This window comes from Adiantum capillus-veneris, chromosome 27 (assembly GCF_014529385.1).
Source record: "Adiantum capillus-veneris isolate H3 chromosome 27, ASM1452938v2, whole genome shotgun sequence".
NCBI classification, from domain to species: domain Eukaryota; kingdom Viridiplantae; phylum Streptophyta; class Polypodiopsida; order Polypodiales; family Pteridaceae; genus Adiantum; species Adiantum capillus-veneris.
In genome coordinates this window covers 113,738,180-113,761,464 of record NC_140957.1, presented here as the reverse complement: position 1 = coordinate 113,761,464, position 23,285 = coordinate 113,738,180, and the positions used below count along the sequence as shown (strand labels likewise).

General features: G+C 45.6%; 1 protein-coding gene across 1 annotated transcript in view; it reads right to left on the bottom strand.

Moving 5' to 3' along the window:
* The window catches only part of LOC147422595 (Ankyrin repeat family protein), a 65,927-nt gene extending 44,877 nt beyond the window's left edge, over positions 1-21,050 (bottom strand). The window contains exon 1 of the mRNA XM_086503283.1: positions 20,787-21,050. Coding sequence (XP_086359409.1) covers positions 20,787-20,972 — 186 coding nt within the window. The 5' untranslated portion in view covers positions 20,973-21,050. The remainder of the gene's footprint in view (positions 1-20,786) is intronic.
* Positions 21,051-23,285: the final 2,235 nt, after the last annotated feature.

The following is a 23,285-nucleotide window of genomic DNA, read 5'->3' as shown; positions in this document are numbered from 1 at the left end:
TCCTTGGAGCCAATATCTCTAGGCACGAAACTCCGCCGGGCCAGTGCAAATCTATTGTGATCTGTGAATTGTTTGAAGTGGTTATTTGATGCTCTCGTGATTGATTCTTGACTTGGAGTGTCCAAGTCTGTTACAGCATCAGCCCCTAGCGCTCCCTCTTCCATCGCTCCACTGTGGTTATATATCTCCGATGAGCTACAGTGCCCGTTCGGTGGGCGGTATGCGCTTGTGCCTTCACAGCGAGGAGATCCATCGCGATAGATACGAGGTCTATTGGCTGCCCGTCATAGAGAGGTGTCTTGATCGCGGTTGCAGAAAAGTCTCTCATCCAATTCACCTTCTTTCCGCTGCACCTTTGACATGGTATCAGAGCCACAGCATGCTCATGAATCGGTTCCATGATTTGAGCGAGTTTGTGCTGCTGTTTTTTCGCGGTGAAAAGAGGCGGTTCGCTGCTTTTTCTGTATTTTTCACTCTTTTGGGGCTCATTTCGGCTAGTGGACAGATTTGCAGATTTTTATCTTCTACTTCGACCTAGCCGCATCACATGCTCAAATTCTCCAACACCATGGAGAAGAATGATGACTCTGACACGTATTCAACCCATGGTGATGAAGGACACCATGAGAATGGGATCAGCGGCGGTGGCAACACTGTCAATGATGAATGGGGAAATTGGTCCCAGTTCTATTCCGGTGTAGGTGATCAATCAATCAAGATACTTATACTCCCTCCCTTTCCCTCGGATCGGCGATTGAATGGAGACAACTATGCCATTTGGAAAGCAACCATGATGGCGGTCTTTGGCTCTTACAAGCTTGGAGAATTTGTCTCGAGCAACTTTCAAAAGCCAAAGGAACCAAAGGGAGCAAAGTCAAGGGAGCGTGTAAATGCCCAGATCCGGTCCTTCATTATCCTCAACGGTTCACCTCCGGTGATTGGCCACATACTACTAATGCAAGATGCGAAGTTGATGTGGGATCAGCTTTCTTCTCTTAATGATCAAGTTTCTCCAATGAAGCGGATGAAACCGGCCTGTTCAATCCAAGAAGGGCGATAGACTTTACTTCAAACCTTGATTTAGCTTTCACCCATTATTAGTCGTCTATTCTACCTGTACTTTCAAGACACAACAAAGGGGAGAGGGATACAAGCTGCTAGATTGCACCTATATGAGTAGACCGACACCAAATTGGCCCCTAACTTAGGCGCCCCTTTCAGTATTTCTTTATTGCTTAAAAGAGGGAATAAACGTTGTGGTTCCCTACAAGCTGCCCCGCACAAGCTCGGCTAAATTTCAACTGTTCCAGCCCGATTTCGGCAACATAACTGTACTAGGACCCTTCACAGTCAGTATTCCCACGCATTGACTGACTTTCCCGACGCATACGCGCACTTTACAAAACCTGGCGAGAATCTGCAGCACGCTGAATTCTCTGTTTTCTGCCCCGAAAATGCGCCAACTCACCTGTACAACGGTCCCCTCGCGTCCCTGAACCTCCTTGGGGTATTAGGGACCGTTTAGGGCCAAAACCCTAAACCTGCAAAAATACACAGCAGGCTGTAATTTACTGTTTCGGGCTCCGTTTCGCGTGCCGGTCACATCCGTAGCAAGTCCTCAAGCTCCCGCACCTATAGGGCTACTTGCCCTTTTGAATCGGACGAGATTTCTGGCGTGAAACCTCTCCGAATTCACCTGTACCTGCGGGGGATTAGCCGCTAGCTAATCCAGTACCTCTGCAAGAGGCTCTTGCCTCGGCAATCGCGCATGAACCCACACAACTATACATTGGTCAAATGAAAAGCCCACTAGAGGGGCATAACATACTGCCATAGGGTAGAGAGAGGGCAGTGCGTAGCGTGCAGGGCCTCACTCCTGGCACCGCACTGTACATAGGAGGGAAAGCAAGCACTCCATAGCTCTTAACATGTGACAAAAATCTGCAAATGAGCCCTTCTCCTCTCTAAAATCAGCGCCTCCTTCTCTTGCATGAGGAAAGTGCACCAGAAGGTGCCACTTGGCACATTTATAAGCATTTTCCCGTTTCGGGGTTGCCGCCTAAAAATCTCCCAACCGGTCGCCCAGTTGACTTCACGGCAGAGTAAGAAAATGTTCTCCTTGTCATTCCCGAGATAATGACGCAAACACATTTTCAGGTCCCAAAATAGCAGTTCCCTAAATTTTAGGAGATGCTGCCATTGTATCTTTCTAGGTCATCCGACCCTCTTTGTACACTGCAGCCACACCCAGAACTGAAATGTAGCCTCTGTAACAAAGGATTCCAGTTTGGCTAGTCAATAACCCCACTTGGCTAACCATAGTCCTTGTCCAGCCTTAGTGCTCTCTTGCCCTCAGGGCTGGACTCCCTCTGGACAGTTCCACACTAGCTATGCAATGCAGGACAGTTAGATTTCCCAAGGGGTGTTTCCAAAAAGTGAAAGTAAATAGATAATAAGAAAGAAATCAACAAAAAGGATAGATAGTAGTCACACGCTGGTGACATACCCCCCTCTTGAAATCTCAAACGTCCTCGTTTGCATCTATGTCGTACATGCTCACAGTCAACACTGATGTATTCAACACCTGTCGACACATGTACGACACATACATGCTCATTGTCAACCCTGGTGTATTCAACACCTCGTCGACACATGTATTGCCTGCGTGTGAACCCTGTCCCAATGACATAGTGGTAGCTTCGCACTCTGCCATTGCTTTGAGTCACTAACTTTCCAATGACAAAATGATAGCCACACATTTTGCCACTGTCTTATAGTACACGTTGGGCCCAGTAACACTTTCGAGCATACCCAAACCGACAGTTCAAGAATGCAGTTACACATGTACCCTTTAATAGAAGCAATTACTGTATCCTTGACAAACTGACAAGAAATACTCACTTCTATAGCACTAAGCACACTTTTGGACATTCCATAAGAGCAATTGCCAAACTGACAATCTGTAGAGCTCTAACATTCATGTAACAGGTATTTCATTTGAGCTCACTTTAAATACCATGTACATCATTTGTTTCAGAAGCCATTGTCACACTGACAATCCATGTAGCTTTGAAACTCAAGGGGTCAAGGTAGGTTGCAAATCGAAGGCTTCAAGGTAAAGTGATAACACAATTGGTGACTCTGCAAGTTCACCTTCTTCCATCCACTTAGCATCCATTGGTGGATAGTTTCTGAACTTTACCAAGTAACGCCTAGCAACCTTGCCTTTCAATTTTCTTTCCTTATGTGCCAAAATCTGTTCGGGGACCAAGATCTCGTCAAGTTCCTCGACTTCCGGCTGATCTTCAACTGGCATATCTTCTGGCACATCACCCACATAGGGTCTGAGAAGACTCACATGAAACGCATTGTGAATCTTCCAATTGTCAGGCAATTTCAGCCTATATGCAACATCACTGATTATGTCGCACACTTGAAAAGGCCCATAGTAACGCATGCTGAGCTTTGGAAACAGTCTTTCCTTGCCCTTCATCTTCTTTAACCTTGCCTTTTCAAAGCGTAAAAGCACCCAATCACCAAGTGAATATACCACTTCACGACGGTGACGATCAGCTGCTTTCTTTTGCTTTGCCTGAGTCTTTTTTGACCTTCTTGTACATTTCATCCATGTCCTGAATATACTTATCTGCTTCAAATATCTTGTCCTTTGTATGCAGTATGGGAGGAACTTTCTTGCCACCTTCAACTATCTCAAAAGGTGCCTTGCCAGTTGATGAATGCACTGTATTATTGTATGCATACTCCACCAATGGCAAATACTGCTCCCACTTTCCTTTATGTTCTGACACATAGCACTTCAGCAGATCTAGGACAGTAGAATTTGCCTCTTTTGATTGCCCATCTGTTTGAGGATGAAATGACGAAGAGAATTTGAGCGTGGTGCCCATATTCTCAAACAAGCCTCTCCAGAACAAACTTGTCATGCGTGGATCACGGTCGCTAACAATCGACTGTGGCATGCCATGATACTTGAAAATATTGCTCATAAACAAGCGTGCCATCTGATCTGGCTTTATCTTCTTCCTGACAGGAATAAAATGAGCCTGCTTGCTGAATCTACAAATAATGGTCCAAATACCATCGTTTCCTTTCTGCGTTCTCGGAATTCAAAGATAAAATCCATAGCAATACTTTCCCATGGTTTATCTGGAATAGGTAGTGGTTGCAATAACCCTGGTGCCTTTTGCCTGTCAAACTTGACCTTCTGGCAAATTAGGCATTCTCGCACAAAGGCATCCACATCTCTTCTCAATGTAGACCAATAGAAGAATGTCTCAACCGCTTTAACTGTAGCATCGATACCACGATGCCCTGCATACGGTGGGACATGACTCTCTTCCATCACTTTGCGTCGCAATGGCTTTGTGACACACAATCTGCCATGCATCATCATGAACCCGTCTTTAAGAAGGAAGTGTTCATGACGTTGTCCATCCATTAGCTACTCAAAGACCCTTGCAAAATCTTCATCATTTGCATACTGTTCTCTCATATCATCAAGTTCACGATGATAAGGAATTGACACAGCTGAAATTTGTGGCTTCCTTGACAAGGCATCAGCCACAACATTCTTCTTGCCTTCCACATGCACAATCTGAAACTGGAACATGGACAAGATATTTGCCCATCGCATATGTTTCTCAGATAACTTTGTCTGTGTCAAGAAGTATCGCAAGGTCTGATGGTCCGTTTGGACAACAAAGTTTGCACCTAGCAGGTAGTGTTTCCAACTTAAGAGTGCATGAATCACACCCAGTAACTCTTTCTCATAGACCTGCATGGTCATCTCTGGCCCTTGCAAAATTCTGCTCTCATAGGCTACTACCCTGCCATCTTGCATTAGCACTGCACCAATGCTACTACCACAGGCGTCACATTGGACCACAAATGACTTCCTAAGATCTGGCAACACAATGACTGGATCTGAAGTCATCTTTTCCTTTAAGAGATTAAAAGCTGAAATCTCTTTCTGTGTCCATCTAAAGGTGACTGCCTTCTTTTGAAGAGCATGTAAAGGTGAAGCAATCTCAGCGAAATTTCAGATAAACCTTCTGTAATAAGAGCATAGTCCCAAGAAACTTCGGACATCGTGCACCGTCTTCAAATCTGGCCATGACTTGATCGCTTCAACTTTTGCAGGATCCATTCTGACACCATCCTTTGAGACAATGTGTCCCAGAAAGTGGATCTCTTCCAGAAAAAATTCACTTTTCTTTGCATTGATGAGCAACCTATGACTGCGTAGCTCTTTGAACACAATGGCCAAGTGATGCCTATGCTCCTCTTCATTCTTTGAGTAGACTATCATGTCATCGAAGAATGTACCAACAAACTGCTGGTGTGGACGGAAAATTATGTCCATCATCCTATTGAACGTAGCAGCAGCATTTGTGAGACCAAAGGGGATCACTAGAAATTCGTAAAGGCCAAACGTTGTTCTAAAAGCAGTCTTGTACACATCCTCTGATCTAATGCGGATCTGATGGTACCCACTCTTTAGATCTATCCTGCTAAACATAGCTGCTGCTTCTAATTTGTCTAGAATATCATCAATTCTAGGTATAGGGAGCCTATTCTTGATGGTATTCTTGTTCAGTGCACGGTAGTCGATGCACATACGCCATGAGCCATCCTTTTTCTGCACCAACACTGGAGAACAGAATGGAGATAAGCTGGGTTGAATGAGAGAGTTTTTTTCCTGTCATCAAACCCTGTAAAGGTCGTGAATGCCACACCTTTGCCACCTTCTTTGTACGGAGTTGGCCTCTCCAACGGCGTTAAGTTGTCATATGGAAGTGACTGAAACATGGGAACACTGTTAGGGTTCATTTGTGTTCCCTGACCACAATTAAGTTGACCTGGAAATGCCATATTTGGCTGCTGATTTGTAATTCCAGCCATACCAAAATTTGCCTGTGACATCCCAATTTGGCCTTGAGTGCTTTGAAACCCTGGTAGCATGCCTGTGACACATTACATGGGGTTAGGCATCATCGTTAGAGCACCCGTGAACACTGTTCCTGGAGTATAAAACTGATTTCCAGGTGCATGACCAGCCATGCTCTGGAATACCGATCCACCTCCAAAATAGCCAGGGTGTACTGAAGGTGGTGGGAAGACCTGTTGCATAGCCTGTAGGTTGCTTCCCTGCCCATTAGAACCAGCTATAGGCTGCTGAAAAGTGGCTCGCTGAACTGGTACAGCTTGAAAGACTGGCATCTCAGCCACTTGTTCTTGCACCTTAGGCACAGGTTGTGGAGACTACATGTTCTCCGTCAAGTGTACAGGTGTTTCCATTGACTGTGCAGTATGAATCACCTATGCTCGAGCCTTAACAGGCTTTTGAATATGATCCAGTGACCCAACTTGCTGAGACGGAACAGGAGGTTGCAGAACGGCTAAAAACCTTGGGTTTTGCATTACTTGTGTGAACATAGCCACAGCAGTAGCCAGCTGGGTCCTGAATATATCATCATCCGTCTGTGGTGGTCTTGAAGACTCACCCACTTCATGTGTCTGTTGACCCTGTGAAGAGGAAACCTCTTTAGTCACATCATCTGGTCTGTCAGCCATAATTGCAATTTCCTGTGTCTAGTCTATGATCCCCTGTGTCTTCAAGCCCAAACTGACCAAGGCTCACTTCTATGGGAAAAAGTGATTTAATCCCGAGGATGGAACCATGAAACCGGCCTGTTCAATCCAAGAAGGACGGTAGACTTTACTCCAAACCTTGATTTAGCTTTCACCCATTATTAGTCGTCTATTCTACTTGTACTTTCAAGACACAACAAAGGGGAGAGGGATACAGGCTGCTAGATTGCACCTGTATGAGTAGACCGACACCAAATTGGCCCCTAGCTTAGGCGCCCCTTTCGGTATTTCTTTATTGCTTAAAAGAGGGAATAAACGTTGTGGTTCCCTACAAGCTGCCCCGCACAAGCTCGGCTGAATTTCAACTATTCCAGCCCGATTTCAGTAGCATAATTGTACTAGGACCCTTCACAGTCAGTATTCCCACGCATTGACTGACTTTCCCGACGCATACAGGCAGTTTACAAAACCTGGCGAGAATCTGCAGCACGCTGAATTCTCTGTTTTCTGCCCCGAAAATGTGCCAAATCACCTGTACAACAATCCCCTCACGTCCCCGAACCTCCTAAGGGTATTAGGGACCGTTTAGGGCCAAAACCCTAAACCTGTAAAAATACACAGCAGGCTGTAATTTACTGTTCCGGGCTCCGTTTCGCATGCCGGTCGCATCCGTAGCAAGTCCTCGAGCTCCCGCACCTTAGGGCTACTTGCCCTTTTGAATCGGACGAGATTTCTGGTGTGAAACCTCTCCGAATTCACCTGTACCTGCGGGGGATTAGCCACTAGCTAATCCAGTACCTCTGCAAGAGGCTCTTGCCTCGGCAATCGCGCATGAACCCACACAATTGTACATTGGTCAAATGAAAAGCCCACTAGAGGGGCATAACATACTTCCATAGGGGAGAGAGAGGGCAGTGCGTAGCGTGCAGGGCATCACTCCTGGCACCGCACTATACATAGGAGGGAAAGCAAGCACTCCATAGCTCTTAACCTGTGACAAAAATCTGCAAATGAGCCCTTCTCCTCTCTAAAATCAGCACCCCCTTCTCTTGCATGAGGAAAGTGCACCAGAAGGTGCCACTTGGCACATTTATAAGCATTTTCCCGTTTCGGGATTGCCGCCTAAAAATCTTCCAACCGATCGCCCAGTTGACTTCACGACAGAGTAAGAAAATGTTCTCCTTGTCATTCCGGAGGTAATGACGCAAACACATTTTCAGGTCCCAAAATAGCAGTTCCCTTAATTTTAGGAGATGCTGCCATTGTATCTTTCTAGGTCATCGGACCCTCTTTGTACACTGCAGCCACACCCAGAACTAAAATGTAGCCTCTGTAACAAAGGATTCAGGTTTGGCTAGTCAATGACCCCACTTGGCTAACCATAGTCCTTGTCCAACCTTAGTGCTCTCTTGCCCTCAGGCCTAGACTCCCTCTGGACAGTTTGTCACAAAGTGATGACGTAGCGGACAGCAGAAACCCTAATTTCTGCCAGAAACCCTAAAATTCCTGCAAACCCTAAAGAAAGAGAAAAAGAGAACTTGCTTTTTACTGACTCTCATTGAGAGAGAGAGAGAGAATCTCCTTTTGCTTTCAAGCTTTTGGGGCTCTGCTTTTGGGCATCCCTTGTAAACTTTAAATTAGTGGTGAGGGCCTCACTTCTCAGAGCATCTGGACGCAGAGTCTGAGAGTGAAACCCTAACCGCTCTCTTGTACTTTGATGATTGATTAATACAAAAAGAAATACCGAAAGGGGCGCCAGTCTTTGGGGCCAATATCTCTAGGCACAGAACTCTGCCAGGCCAGTGCAAATCTATTGTGATCTGTGAATTGTTTTGAAGTGGTTATTTGGTGCTCTCGCGGTTGATTCTTGACTTGGAGTGTCCAAGTATGTTACAGTGGTATTAGAGCACGGCCGATTTCTCTTCTACGGGAAATCCGATCCCCGAAAATTTTTTTCCGCGGCACCTATGGCTTCAGGCAATGATCAGTCAACTCCCTCTGCATCTGGAGATTCGGCCTGGGATCACAACGAAGATTCAGACAGAGTATGGCCCACCTCGGCCTACTCAGGCGGAGCAAAGAGAGATGGAGCGTCGTCAATTGATTGGCGATGCAACAAAAATGATGCTCAATTTTGCCAAGGACCCGAAGATGGCAAAATATATGAACCAGACCTCTTTGGAAGAGGTACAAATGGAGTGGCAAAGAACCACAACACCACTCCCGAAACCCGCTCTCAAGAAACCTTTTGCCTCCAAGAAATATACGGAGAAGGAACTGGAGAACGTGGTTGATGCACGGATTGCTCAGCTTTTTGACGCGCAAAAGAAAGCCAAAAAGCACGGCAACAAGCAGAAGAAAAGCACTGACTTCCCGAGATATTTGGGTCGTCAATCGACATTCGACAAGGCAAAGAAACAGAAGAAGCGTGTTCAATTTGAAGGAGTACCCAGTTCTTCTTCTTCTTCTAACAGTTCTTCTAGCTCTTCAGACTCAAGCGAAGAAGACAGGAAAAGCAAAAAGCAAAGCAAGAAACAACCCTTCAGACAGGGCAAGAAAAAGGCAAAGAAGGCTACATCTCGCCCAGTGAGTGACAATTCTACTGAGGACTCGTCTACAGAAAGCTCAGATTCTGATGATGAAAACTTTTATGCGAACAAGAAGAATTTTTACAAAGCTAACCAGTATGACTTTCTCGAAGATAAAAGCAAGAAAGTCCGAGAGTTTAAGGAAGGTGGCCACTCGATCAAGTTTGATACTTTTTCAGGATACTCAGATGCTTCGAAGGCTTTGTCGCAGTTTGACATCGCTTTCGCAGGAGGACGCTATTCACTCCAAGATTCGGAGAGCTACCTCTTACCTTAGAGGAATGCTCGTACTTGGTGGTCCACGCTTCTTTTAAACAAGACTGCGCCAGTTAAATGGCTGAAATTTAAAAAGGCTTTTTATTTCTTCTTGGTTGACGCAAGAATATGACCGAGATGTACGAGCTGCTTGGAACCATCTTCGGATGACCAAGAAAGATACAATCAATGCTTATTGTGAAAGATTCTGGAGCTCTTTTCTACCCGCCTCTTCATTCAAGAAGATCTCGTTCACAGAACAGATTGAGCGGTTTATCTTGGGTCTACCTACAGAGATCCGAGATCACTGCTTGGAACAGAAGTCAGCTTCTATTCAGGAGTTGATGAGTCATGCGAAGCGGGGCTTTGCCATTCACTCTGGCAGTCTGACCTACCCCACAGATGAGGCCATGACACAACGAGCCGAACAGACTTATGGGAATGAAAGTAGAAAGAAAAAAGAGCAACCCAGAGAAAAAAGGATGCACGACCCAAGCTTACTCCTGAGGAGAGAGCTCGCTTCATCAGAGAGGGGAAGTGCTTTGGATGCGGGGGACAGGGACATATCTCCGCGAAGTGCCCTAAAAAGGCACAGAAAGAACAGAATGATAAAGACGACAACAGGCCTGAGCGTTTGAGAGCAGCTGAGGAATGTGGCAGAAAAGGCACATAGAAAAGCAGAACTGGTACCACATGGCGTGGGACCTGCACCGAATTTAATGAATGAAAGTACAAACTTTGCCGCTTTTGGGGCAAAGTGAAGGATCAGGAAGCTCTTTTGAAGGAGCCAAGGCCAACTTCTTTTCACTTGAAATTGGCGGCTCGATTTGGAAATACGCCCAACAGACTGACGCCACAGGCGATGGTAGTTCGACTGGCACCCGGATGGGATGTTGCCATTACACCGAGCATTGGCAAACTTTGTTTGCAATGACAGGGGTGTTCAGGGCATGCGAGTGACTTTTACTCAAGATCCCTTGGCACCACAAGAACTACGCCGTGGTTGACTACCGGGCCGAGAAAGCGACTTTGATAAATGAAAGGCTTACAGATTGTACTTGATGAACTTCAGTTTCTTACTCATTCTTTTGGGAGAGAACTGAACGCTGGATAAAGGTTGAATATGTTTTGACCTGATCAAAAGAACGCCAAGATTTTTCTCCACACTCATGCTGATTGCTTTTTAGAGGGCCTAAAGATCAAACCATTGATCTGATACTTGGAAGCACGCCACCGAATCTGCCACCTTACCGTGTGAGCCGAGTACAGAATGAAAAGATTATGAACCCAATGAAAGACCTCTTGGAAAAGGGTCTTGTCCAGCCTAGTACTTCAACGTATTGCTCTCCAGTGTTGTTGGTTTTGAAGAAAGACGGATCTTGGAGAATGTGCATCGATTATAGCACTCTCAACGAAATCACCATCAAGAACAGATTTCCAATTCCTAGGATCGATGATATACTCGACAGGTTACAGGGATCCTCGTGCTTTAGCAGGATTGACTTGAAGAGTGGATATCATCAGATCAGGATAGCGCCAGGAGATGTCTACAAGACAACTATTCAGACGACTTTTGGGTTATTTGAGTTTTTGGTGATGCCTTTTGGCTTAACCAATGCTCCTGCGACATTTAACCGGATGATGGACAGGACTTTTCGAGAGTACAGGCTATTTGTTGGCACTTTCTTTGACGACATCATTGTTTTCTCCAAGAATGAGGCAGAACACAGAGATCATCTGCTTCAAGTCTTTCAGGCATTACGAGATCACACGTTAGTGATTAATGCAAAGATAAGTGAATTTTTCCTACAAGAGATACACTTTTTGGGACACATTGTGTCAGCAGTAGGAGTGCAAATGGACCCGGCCAAGATAGAGACTATCCGTGATTGGCCCGATTTGAGGAATGTCCATGAAGTTAGAAACTTCTTGGGACTGTGTTCGTACTACAGGCGGTTCATACGAAAGTTTGCAGAGGTTGCTTCCCCTTTGCATACCTTGACACAGAAAGGAGTACCTTTTTCGTGGGGACCCACAGAGGTGACTGCCTTTTGGACATTGAAAGAGAAGTTGACTACGGGACCTATTTTGACTTTGCCGGACTTGCAGAAGTCATTTGAAGTATATTGTGATGCTTGTGGTTGTAGTCTGGGTGCGGTCTTGATGCAAGAAGGCCATGTCATAGCTTACGAGAGCCGTTTGTTCTCTAGGCTGGAGATGACAGCACAGATCTATGAGAAAGAGCTTTTGGCGGTTATCCATGCTCTTACTCCAGTGGCGGCATTACCTACTCGGAGCGGATTTTACTGTCTTTACAGACCATCAGAGTTTGCGCTACTTCTTGTCACAGAAGCAGCTTTCGGAAAAGCAGATGCGGTGGGTGAACATCTCCACTTCCATATTGTCCATGTGCAAGGACAGAAGAATGTGGTGGCAGATGCTTTGTCTCGGAAACCGTTGGTTCTTGTTGTTTCCGCGATACATCATAGGAGCTTCGAGGATATGGTCGATCAGTATGCCATAGATACAGATTTTGCAGATATTTTCACACGAATACGGGATGGGGAGACAGTAGCTCGATACTCCCTTCGGGAAGGCTACTTGATGCGAAAGACTATGTTGTGCGTTACACAGCCGTTGAGGGATAAGGTTATGACTGAATGCCACTGTCCACCTTTTACGGGTCACCGCGGCATTGCTACCACCATGAAGGGGGTAGAGAAATACTTCTTTGGGCCGAGACTCAAAAAGGATGTGGAAGAGTTTGTGCGCAGTTGCTTGGTATTCCAGAAGGTCAAGTTTGACAGGCATAAGGCACAGGGATTGTTACAACCTTCACCCGTACCCACCCACCCCTGGGAAAGTATTGCAATGGATTTCATTTTTGATCTCCCAAGAACACACAATGATCATGATGATTTTCCGATTACATGGCACGTTTAAGACGATTGTCTTCGACAGAGACCCCAGATTTATGAGTTTGTTTTGGAAGGCAATTTGGGAGAACATTGGCACGCAGTTGCAGTTCTCGTCATCGTTCCACTTGCAGACTGACGGGCAATTTGAGATTGCCAATTCACTGATTTTAGATTTATTGAAGTCTTGTATCTCGGATCAGAAGACTCAATGGGAAAAGAACCTATCTTTGGTGGAATTTTCCTACAGTAACACGATACACTCTTCGACGGGGAAGACGCCATGTGAGATTGTTGAAAGTGCTGCGAAGGTTCCATCCTTCCTGAGCACGAAACATTAGATATTGGAAGCGGATGAATATTCGCGAGATTTGGATACGGCTTTTGCCAAGGTTCGCGAGACTTTGCAGGAGTCTCAAGAACGACAGAAAAAGGCAGCGGATCGCCATTGTCGCGACTTGAAATTGAAGGAGGATGATTGGGTGCTCTTACTTTTGAGAAGGCACGCCTAAGAAAGAAAAAGGGAAAGGAGAGGCTTTTTCCAAAGCTTAGTATGTGATACTACGGACCTTTCCAGATTACTGACAAGATAAATGATGTCTCCTTCCAATTGAAACTGCCAGATACTTGGAGGATTCATAATGCATTGCATGTGAGTCTCTTGAACCCTCTTAAGGGTGATGTGCCTGATGATGGGGAGCCTGATGAGCAACCCGAAGTGGAAGAAAACGAGGAGATCCTTATTCCTGAACAGATTTTGGCACATAACGATACGAAGAAAGGTAAAGTCCGAAGGCGGTTCTTGGTTTAGTTCAAGAACTTTCCTACATTTGATGCGAAGTGGATGGAGGAGGAGGACCTAGCAGATACTCCTCGGATTGTGAAACTTTACCTCGATGTTTTGGTTTAGCATAGTCTACTCCAAACGGAACTCAGAAACTCAACTTGGCCGAAAATCTGGTGCAGTGGGATGCACAAGAGGGGAGTTACTCCGCTCCTTTGTCAACAGATGCCTCGATTTTGATACTAAAGTCACTGATGTCTCTTTGAGCTTCAGGGATACTGAGAGCTGACAGTATTCTGCTGGATGACTTTATGAAATGGAATTCCTGATTATGATATTGATTTGTTCTTGACTTCTTGTGAGTGCAGGAACTGATAGACGAAATGACTGCAGCATTTTGGTCTGATTGATCTCGAATAGACATGGTTGCAATAGGGGTTAGTCAATCGGACATCGATGAGGTCCCGATTGGACCTAGATGTGATTGCTAGCTACATTGCCAATAAATCATGGTCTAAGATCGAATGAATGTTGAATGTCATGTGATGTCTTGTGATGTCTGGTGATGTCCTGTGATGTGACTGTCGATTTCGTACATGTGCTAGATGTGTGTTCCTAGTACGTAGGTACTAACAGTCAGTGTCTGCTAAGACGGTTTATGGCTTTTGTCGGTTTTGCAGGCGTAATCGCGGTCGATTACAATGCTTTCAAGAGGGGGGTATGTCACAAAGTGATGATATGGCGGACACCAGAAACCCTAATTTCTGCCAGAAACCCTAAAATTCTGCAAACCCTAATTTCTGCCAGAAACCCTAATTTCTAGAAATCGTGGAGGCGAAATTTTTATTTTTATTTTTTTTAAAAAAAAAATTGAGCGACACAAATCTCGGCTTTTCGCTTTGATTTGGGAGAAAGAAAGAGAAAAAGAGAACTTGCTTTTTACTGACTCTCATTGAGAGAGAGAGAGAGAGAGAATCTGCTTTTGCTTTCAAGCTTTTGGGGCTCTACTTTTGGGCATCCCTTGTAACCTTTAAATTAGTGGTGAGGGCCTCACTTCTCAGAGCATCTGGACGCAGAGTCTGAGAGTGAAACCCTAACCGCTCTCTTGTACTTTGATGATTGATTAATACAAAAAGAAATACCGAAAGGGGCGCCAGTCTTTGGGGCCAATATCTCTAGGCACGGAACTCCGCCGGGCCAGTGCAAATCTATTGTGATCTGTGAATTGTTTTGAAGTGGTTATTTGGTGTTGTCGCGGTTGATTCTTGACTTGGAGTGTCCAAGTCTGTTACACAGTTCCACACTAGCTATGCAATGCATTATGCAGGGCAGTTAGATTTCCCGAGGGGTGTTTCCAAAAAGTGAAAGTAAATAGATAATAAGAAAGAAATCAACAAAAACGATAGATAGTAGTCACACGCTGGTGACAGATAGCCCTAGAGTTGCAGTTGAGAACCTTGGATGCGAACCACACTTCCATGCAGGATCATATCAACAAGATGCAGGAGCTTCAGGAGGAGAAACTTCATATGGGAAAGCTTATCAGTTTGGAGGACATGGCCATTCAGCTTTTGGCCCAATTGCCTCCCCGGTATACCAACTTCTACTCTTCCTTGATTACCAATGGACAGCTGAATACTATCACTTGGAAGAAGTTAGTTCCAATGGTCTTGGACAAAGAGGAGCGGTTCCAAAAGGGGAAGAAGTCAGCCTCCAACACCTTGACCGGTTCTTCCAACAACAACAAGCAGGAGGGTAAGAAGAAAAGCACCAACACCAACGACAAGAAGAGTGATGCCGAGCGTGACGCCTTGAAGGCGGAGCAGCATTGCAACAATTGTGGTGAGAAAGGACATTATTGGAGGAAGTGTCCAAAGCCAGTTGGAGAGGCTTCGACTTCCTCGACAACAGTAGTACAGTCACCGGCCTTTGTTCATTTGGAAATTCGCCCTTTGACGGACTCCCGAGGACATGAGAGACCATGGTGACACATTCGGGTCGAGATAGTCGTGATTGGATTCTCGACAGTGGTGCCGGGAGGCACATGACACCCTCGAAGGATCTATTGTCCAACATGCGAGGACACTGTGGTACCATCTTCATCGGTGAAAAATCTGAAATTCCCATTCACAGGGAGGGTTCCCTAGAGCTCATTCCCGGCGGCAGAGGGGGTATGCATACCTCCAAGGTACTATATGCTCCGAAGCTGGGTTTTCATCTCTTGTCAATGCACGAGGTGTGCAAGCTTGACATGGAGGTGATTTTCTCAGAGAACTCGGTATCTATACAGGATCGGCACAACGCTTAAGAAGTCAGAGGGGGCTCGGTAGAGAACGGCGTCTATCGGCTCCATGCTCTTTCTTCATCGACTCGAATACCCACAGATGATTTATGGCATTACAAGTTTGGCCATTTGAACAATGATGCCCTTTTCGTGAGCAAATGCTTCAAGGCTTACCAAATGTGGAGAGTAAGCATGGGAAATGCATTACTTGCATTCGTGGGAAACAACAGCGAACCCATCCCAAGGCTTTCTACACGCCGAGCCACTGCCGTATTGGAGTTGGTTCACACCGACCTTTGTGCTTTGAGTCGCTTTCAGCGCGGCCCAAAGAAGCAAGGGTTGCAGACCTTTATGAAGTTCAAGTACTGCACGACCCACACATTAGAGTGGGCCGGCGAAGAGTCCCTTCCAAGATTCCGGATGCTGTTGGCGATCTCCCTCGACGCCATACAGTTCGGTACCAGTACCTCACTTTGAAAAGGAGGGGATGTCACGTGACACGTCCCAACCCTATGCGTCCGTGGACAAGCTACACCACAACAAGGTTCAGTCAGTTCAGTCAAGTCTAGATTAGCAGTGATCTGGCACTTTTGTGAGTCTATTCGTAGACCGTGCATGCCCAGTCACTTAGCAATAGATGCATATCCTCCGGTTGCACACAGCATGATCATCGGAATTCCCATCAAAATCCATTAGCATCAGTTAGGGGAATTTTCCAGTGCATTTAGCCTATTTTCCTATTTATTGGTATTTTCACTTATTATTTTTAAGTGACTTTCCAACAAAAGTAGGTAGGGCAATTTTGCTAAGTTAATATATAAGCAAACCCAAGTTCACACTTTCTGGCAGAAGAGGCACCAGGAGCTTCCCGCTCAACAGGTCCCTTCTCAGCACTACCCTCCAGAGCCTAGCGTTTTGGATAAAGACCAACGCCGGTGTCCTCTTGCAGTACCGCGGCAACACGAGATCCACGACATCTTCCCCCCTTGCATCGTCGCCAAGACCACCATCAGTAGCGTTTTTGCTCATCAAACCTCAGCACCAACTTCAGCATTTCAGCCTATGCACTAACGCCAGCACCCTTCAGCCATTCAGCGTTTTGGTGGCGTTTTTCCACAGCTTGGCACCACAGCCATTCAGCGTTTTTCAGCAGGTATAACAGCCCATAAAAACGCAGCATTGACCCAGATCCTCAGCGTTTTTAGCTTGCGAAAACAGGCCATAAAAACGCAGCCTTGAACCAGGTTGATCCAGCGTTTTACTCAGCCCTAAGTTCCTCGCCAAAACAGGGATTTTCAGCCGTGTAAAGCAACCCCAAGACCACTCAGAACCGTCAGCAGTTTTCCCCCTTTGGACAGCAGATAGAAGTAGACCAATTCAGCCCCGAACAGTCCAAGAAATTCAGCAGATAGAAGATCACAGATTTCAGCCATCGAGTCGTCGTCATCGTCATCAGCATAGTCCCATTGCATCAGTCCATTGCATACGCATTGTACACCTTTGTGCAATCCAAGTAGACCACTCTCGCCGACGAGAGTGGGGCCTTCGGAGGAGGGTTTTACAACCTCTCGGTGTCGTATCTCTTCTCTCTCCTTCTCTCAGTCTCATTCACTTGCACGCACAATATCCACTCACTTTGTTCGTGATCATAGCACTCTCCATAAGACGGAAGGCTCTCTCCTTCCCTAAGAACTAAAAGAAACCTTGAGCAATAAAGATCACTAATCTTGAGAAAAAAACAACATTCATTCCGCTGCACCTTACATGATATTTGTGGGCTCGTGCAAACTCCGTCCTTGGGCAATTACCTTTACTTCGTGACTTTCATTGATGATTACTCCAGGCATGCATGGGTGTATCTGCTTAAAGCTAAGTCCGAAGAGTTTATATGCTTCAAGCAATTTCTAGTTATGACTGAAAATGTCTCTAAATATACTATGGGCATCCTCCATTCAGATCGAGGGAGGGAGTATATGTCTCTTAGTTTAATGCATTTTTGGCTAGTCGTGGGATAAAACACCAATGTACAGTGCCGTATAGTATATACACCTCAGCAAAATGGTGTTGTTGAAAGAAAAAACAGGTCGCTTATGGAAATGGCAGGATGTATGGTCAAGAGTCAAGCTTTGCTACAATCGTTTTGGCTTGAGGCCATCATGTGTGCTAGTTATGTACTAAACAGGTGTCCTACAATCTATGTTCGAAGTATAAGGAAGCAGGCAAGTGCTCACTCTTAGACTCTGCGTCCAGATGCTCTGAGAAGTGAGGCCCTGTCCGCTTATTTATAAGTACAAGGGATGCCCAAAAGCAGAGCCCCAAAAATCTCTAAACTCAAAATCTTTAATCTCAAAATCAATTTGCCCAAAAGCTGCCATAAAAAATCACCTTGCGTAATTTTTGGAATTCCGTACAACATACTGCTACGTCATCAGCGCCGTAAAAAGCGGGTTCGTACAGCTGCCACGTGTCAGTGCAAATTGCGGCACGATTTTCGAGCAATGTATGTGTGTGTTCGGGGTTAGCTACGTCACCAGTTTGTGACATTCTTTGGACAAGCACAAGGCAAGGCTCGTTGCCAAGGGCTTCTCTCAGAGACGGTATGGAGTATGACGAGACCTTTGCACCGACTGCGAGGATGGCAACCATTCGGATAGTTTTTGCCCTTGTTATTTTTTTCGGGTGGCCGTCGTTTTAAATGAATGTTGTTTCGGCTTTTCTCAACGATGACTTAGAGGAGGTGTATGTGGAGCAACCTCCAGGGTTCAAGAATCCAGATTTCAAAGACATGGTTTGTAGGTTGCTAAAGGCTCTCTATGGTCTGAAGCAACCCCCTCGAGTGTGGTACCAGATGTTAGACTCTTTCTTCCTACAACACTCCTTTCGACGATCTTCTGCAAACCCAGATTTATACCTTTACCGTGAGGGAGGATTGGTGACACTTGTTATCCATAGAAAAAAAGCTAGGAATGCATGCAAAAACAACAAAACAAACAAGAAAGAAACCAACAACAACAAACAAACACACAAGGAAACAAAATAGCAAACCATATACTTGCATAGATAAAAGCATCCCAGTGGATGATCATCTAACCGACAAGCACCACATGCCAACTCAAAAGAACAAAACTAAAACAGACTTTAGCACTTCAACACAACGGAAATAGAGAGACGAGAGAGAGAGAGAGAGAGAGAGAGCACACAATCGACACGGAGTGGCGGAGTTCCACTCCCAAATACTCTAGCCCCAAAACCTTGGCACCTCTTTCAGTATTCCTTTTATTGATCTTCACAAGGAACAACTGTCGGGGAAAGAGCTCGCTGTAAATCTGCAATTGTCAAAGTGTCAGTAGCCTCCCCCAAGGCTCGTATTTAAAGGTACGTAAAACGCCACACGATTTGCAGGTCTGTACAGTTGCCACGACATCGGTTCTTACTACTTTGCCATGTCATCACTTTTGTGACAAATCCAAAGAACCAACTCTTGGAGTAGCTTTCCAATCCGTCTTCATCTCCACAAAGACCAACAAACGTGTCTCGATGTACGGCTCCGACGCAAGGGTCGCGGCAGTCTCGGCCAGCGGGACTCGGGGCGCCTTCCAAGAGGTAGCAGCTATAGAGGAGAGAGCCATCTAGGTCACTTGCGTCAATAGCTCCAAAGAAGCCAAAGGAGAAGGCATCGCACAGCTGCCCGCGAACTGAAACCCTATACAGGGCATGGCAAAGCCGACAAGACTACCTGTGGAGATAAAGATAGGGGCAAAGGACCTGCAAGGACCACGCAGCACACTCGGCGACAACAAAGCAGACTTGTGAAAAGAAGGGCAGGCAGCAGGCTGCAATCCATGAGAACCTCCCTATGATCAACACCTTGGCTGGAGGTGACCTCTGGGGAGATGGCGCAGGCAGCCGAGAGAGTGGCTACTGGGCTGAGGCGCCAGTGCGAGGAAACCCTTACGAGGGCAGCAGACGCATCTCTCTCTCTCTCTCTCTCTCTCTCTCTCTCTCTCTCTCTCTCTCTCTCTGTGTGTGTGTGTGTGTGTGTGTGTGTGTGTGTGTGTGGGGACTCAAAAGAGGGCTTGTATCCTTTGATATTACAAAAGAGGCAAACTCTGTTAGTTTCAAAATACAACTAAAAGCCACATAACACAAAACAACCATACATGACAAAACCCGCTTGATCTCCAGGAACACAAAGCTGAAGTGAAACGGTACAGATATCAAGATATGTATAGCCAAGGAAGGTAGGAACTCCAGTAGTGCTGCACAAATCTGCAAAAGACATACTACAACCCCAAGTGATTCAACTCTGCCAAGATGACATCCTCTGATAACTCCCATGACTAACTAGTGCCGCTCACCATCAAGCTAACATTAAGTTGGACCCAATAACTACAGCCCATCCTTTAAAAATTGTATCCATCTCAAGAAGAGGGCCACATCGAGCTTACATAGAGATCTTCACAACAAGAGAACGAGTTAATGAAGACTGAAAGAAAAAACCATTGAAACTTGCCTAAAAATCTTCAAAGTCAGGACAAGTCAATGAGGAGCTAGCTTGGATACAAATCTCGAACTAAGCAAGAGAAAGGAGAGACCCCTCAACCACCTACCATACACTGCACCCATCGACAACTGAGAACTCCAAAAACAAGAGAAGAAATAAGCAAAACAAGCGTATACAGACATACAAATGCAAGCGCAGCACACTCATTCACACCACAACACATGCAGCTAGACAATCCACCAAGCAAAAGCAGGAATTATACAAAAAGAAAAAACCACACACAGCAAAGCATGCATACAAGCAACAAGGCACGAAGAAAGAACTTGTGTAAGAAACAAGTAGAAAGAAATTGAAAACCCCCCAGTCTCTGTGCACGTAAGGCTCGTGATATCTGATTTTGTGTCACCCTTGTTCCTTGCAAGCAATATAACAGAAGAGATCAATCTAAGCAAGCACTAGCACTCCATATAGGTAATTCTTCCTTGCAAGCAGGTCAACAACTTCATTGCAAGCGAAAATATCAATCTAAGCAAGCACTAGCAAATTGAGTACTCGTGAGGCCTCAGCAAGCGCCCTCTTCCTACACTCACAATCGAACTCAAAGTGACACATGAACCCTACTTTCATGGGCAGCCAGAAAAAGGAAAAAATAAATTTTTTTCTAGAGATTTCAGGAAAAAAGGGAGAAGAGAAAGAAAAACCAGCAGCTCGAGAGAGCTGCCCAGGAAGCTATTTTCTTCTACAATCGGGCCTTTCAAGCTGTCTGAGTTTGAGACGCTGCTCAAGACCTCTATCTGTCACCGGAACCGCTTCCGAAAAGAGCAGAAGCTGAAGAGATGTGTACCTCGGCTTGGCCCGAAGATGCAGCCACATGAAGCGGGCTACGAGAATCATCATTGTGAAGAGAGCATGCGTAGCGAAGATGATGAGGAGAAAGATTCTGGAAGAAACGAACGTCGCCGGTCTCTGCCGCTTTGAAAATGTGGTCTGCAGATGGCAGCGTTGCCTCCTCCATTTCCACGTCTGCCATGTCCCGACTTGTTCGTCAAAGAAACACTCACGTGGGAAATGATTTTGCAGATGTCGTCCTCTGCACTATTTGACGAGTGGGATGGATGGCGCCGGACGTCGTCTCTTTTGTCCGTATTTACGTTTTTCGTTGTTTACCTTGATTATGTAACATCGATTTGGAGAAAGGAGCCAGGTTAGCTATGCCATGTGGCTAGAAATGATTGGCTTCTTAAAATAAAGGCAAGAAGATCAAAGCGTTAGAAAATATACATGCGTGAGAGAGAGAGAGAGGAGCGCTGCAACAATTGACAGCTCCGAGAGAGAGAGAGAGAGAGAGAGAGGGAGAGAGAGGGAGGCAATCGAGGTACTTTCGCCATCGCCATTGGAAATGGCGTCTCTTGGAATCCACTGATTTCGGGCACAACAGGAGCAGGGACAAAACGCTTTAGGCTGTTTTCAGCAGATGCAAAGTGATGGCCTTTGTCCAGATGAAATCACCTATGCGTGCATCTTGAAGGCATGGAGGGCCAGGTAGCTCTGCACTGTTTTCATAGGCTGTTTTTAGCATATGCAAAGTGATGGCCTTTGTCTAGATGAAATCACCTATGCCTGCATCTTGAAGGCATGGAGGGCCAGGTAGCTCTGCGTTGTTTTTAGAGATGCAAAGAGAGAAAATGCAATCACCTACACGTGCAGCTTGAAGGCATCTCACATCATGCAAGATGTTGGTGTCGGCAAAAGAGTTCACGATGATGTTGTTATTCAAAGGTTGTTGACAAAAAACTTGGTGCTTGGCACTGCCTTGTCTATGTGCGGTCGATATGTATGCCAAATGTGGTGCACTTCAAAAAGCACAGAAAGTGCTTGAGGAGCTTCCTATCCGGAACGTCTTCTCTTGGAGTGCATTGAGGCGGGATATGCACAACAGGAGGTAAAGAGAGAAAATGCAATCACCTACACGTGCAACTTGAAGGCATCTCGCATCATGCAAGATGTTGGTGTCGGCAAAAGAGTTCACGATGATATTGTTATTCAGAGGTTGTTGACAAAAAACTTGGTGCTTGGCACTGCCTTGTCTATGTGTGATCGATATGTATGCCAAATGTGGTGCACTTCAAAAAGCATAGAAAGTGCATGAGGAGCTTCCTATCGGGAATGTTTTCTCTTGGAGTGCATTGATTGCGGGAAATGCACAACAGGAGCAGGGCTAGAAATCTTACCAATGCAGCAACAGCAACAGCAGGATACATTTGCGATAGTAAATAACACATACTTAGCCAGCACATTAATCAGTATGTATATCAAGCGTGGTCTACTTGTCCGAGCGTAACAAGTCCTTGACGAGCTGTTGTGCTTCAAAACTGCTTGATATGTAGTTCACGATGATATTGTTATTCAGGGGTCGTTGACAAAAAACTTCGTGCTTGGCACTGCCTTGCCTTTGTGTGGTCGATATGTATGCCAAATGTGGTACACTTCAAAAAGCACAGAGAGTGCTTGAGGAGCTTCCTATCCGCAACGTCGTCTCTTGGAGTGCATTGATTGCTGGATATGCACATCAGGAGCAGGGCCAGAAATCTTACAAGGCAGCAGCAGCAGAATACATTTGTGATAGTAAATAACACATACTAAGCCAACACATTAATTAGTATGTATATCAAGCATGGTCTACTTGTCCGGGCGTAATAAGTCCTTGACGAGCTGTTGTGCTTGGCATTGCTTGATATGTATGCCAAATGTGGTGGAATTCAATAGCACCTCGAGAAGCTTACTGTTTGAAATGACGTCTCTTGGAATGCACTAATTGTGGGATACCCACAACAGGAGCAGGGACGAAAAAGCTCTAGGCTATTTTCAGCAGATGCAAAGTGATGGCCTTTAACCAGATGAAATCACCTACATCTGCATCTTGAAGGCATGCATAGCCATGTAGCTCTGCCAGGCTATTTTCAGCAGATGCAATTGTTATTTAGGGGTTGTTAACAAAAAACTTCGTCCTTCCCATTGCCTTGCATGTGTGTGATCGATATGTATGCCGAATGTGGTGCACTTCAAAAAGCACAGAAAGTGCTTGAGGAGCTTCCTACCCGGAACGTTGTCACTTGGAATGCATTGATTGCGGGATATGCACAACAAGAGCAAGGCTATAAATCTTACGAAGACAACATGCTAGAATGCTTACCAAGGTAGCAGGACGCATTTGCGATAGTGGGTTACTTGAAAATAACACATACTTAGCCAACATGTTAGTCAGTACGTATGTCAAGCGTGGTCTACTTGTCCGAGCGCAACAAGTCCTTGACAAGCTGTTGTGCTTGGCACTGCTCGATAT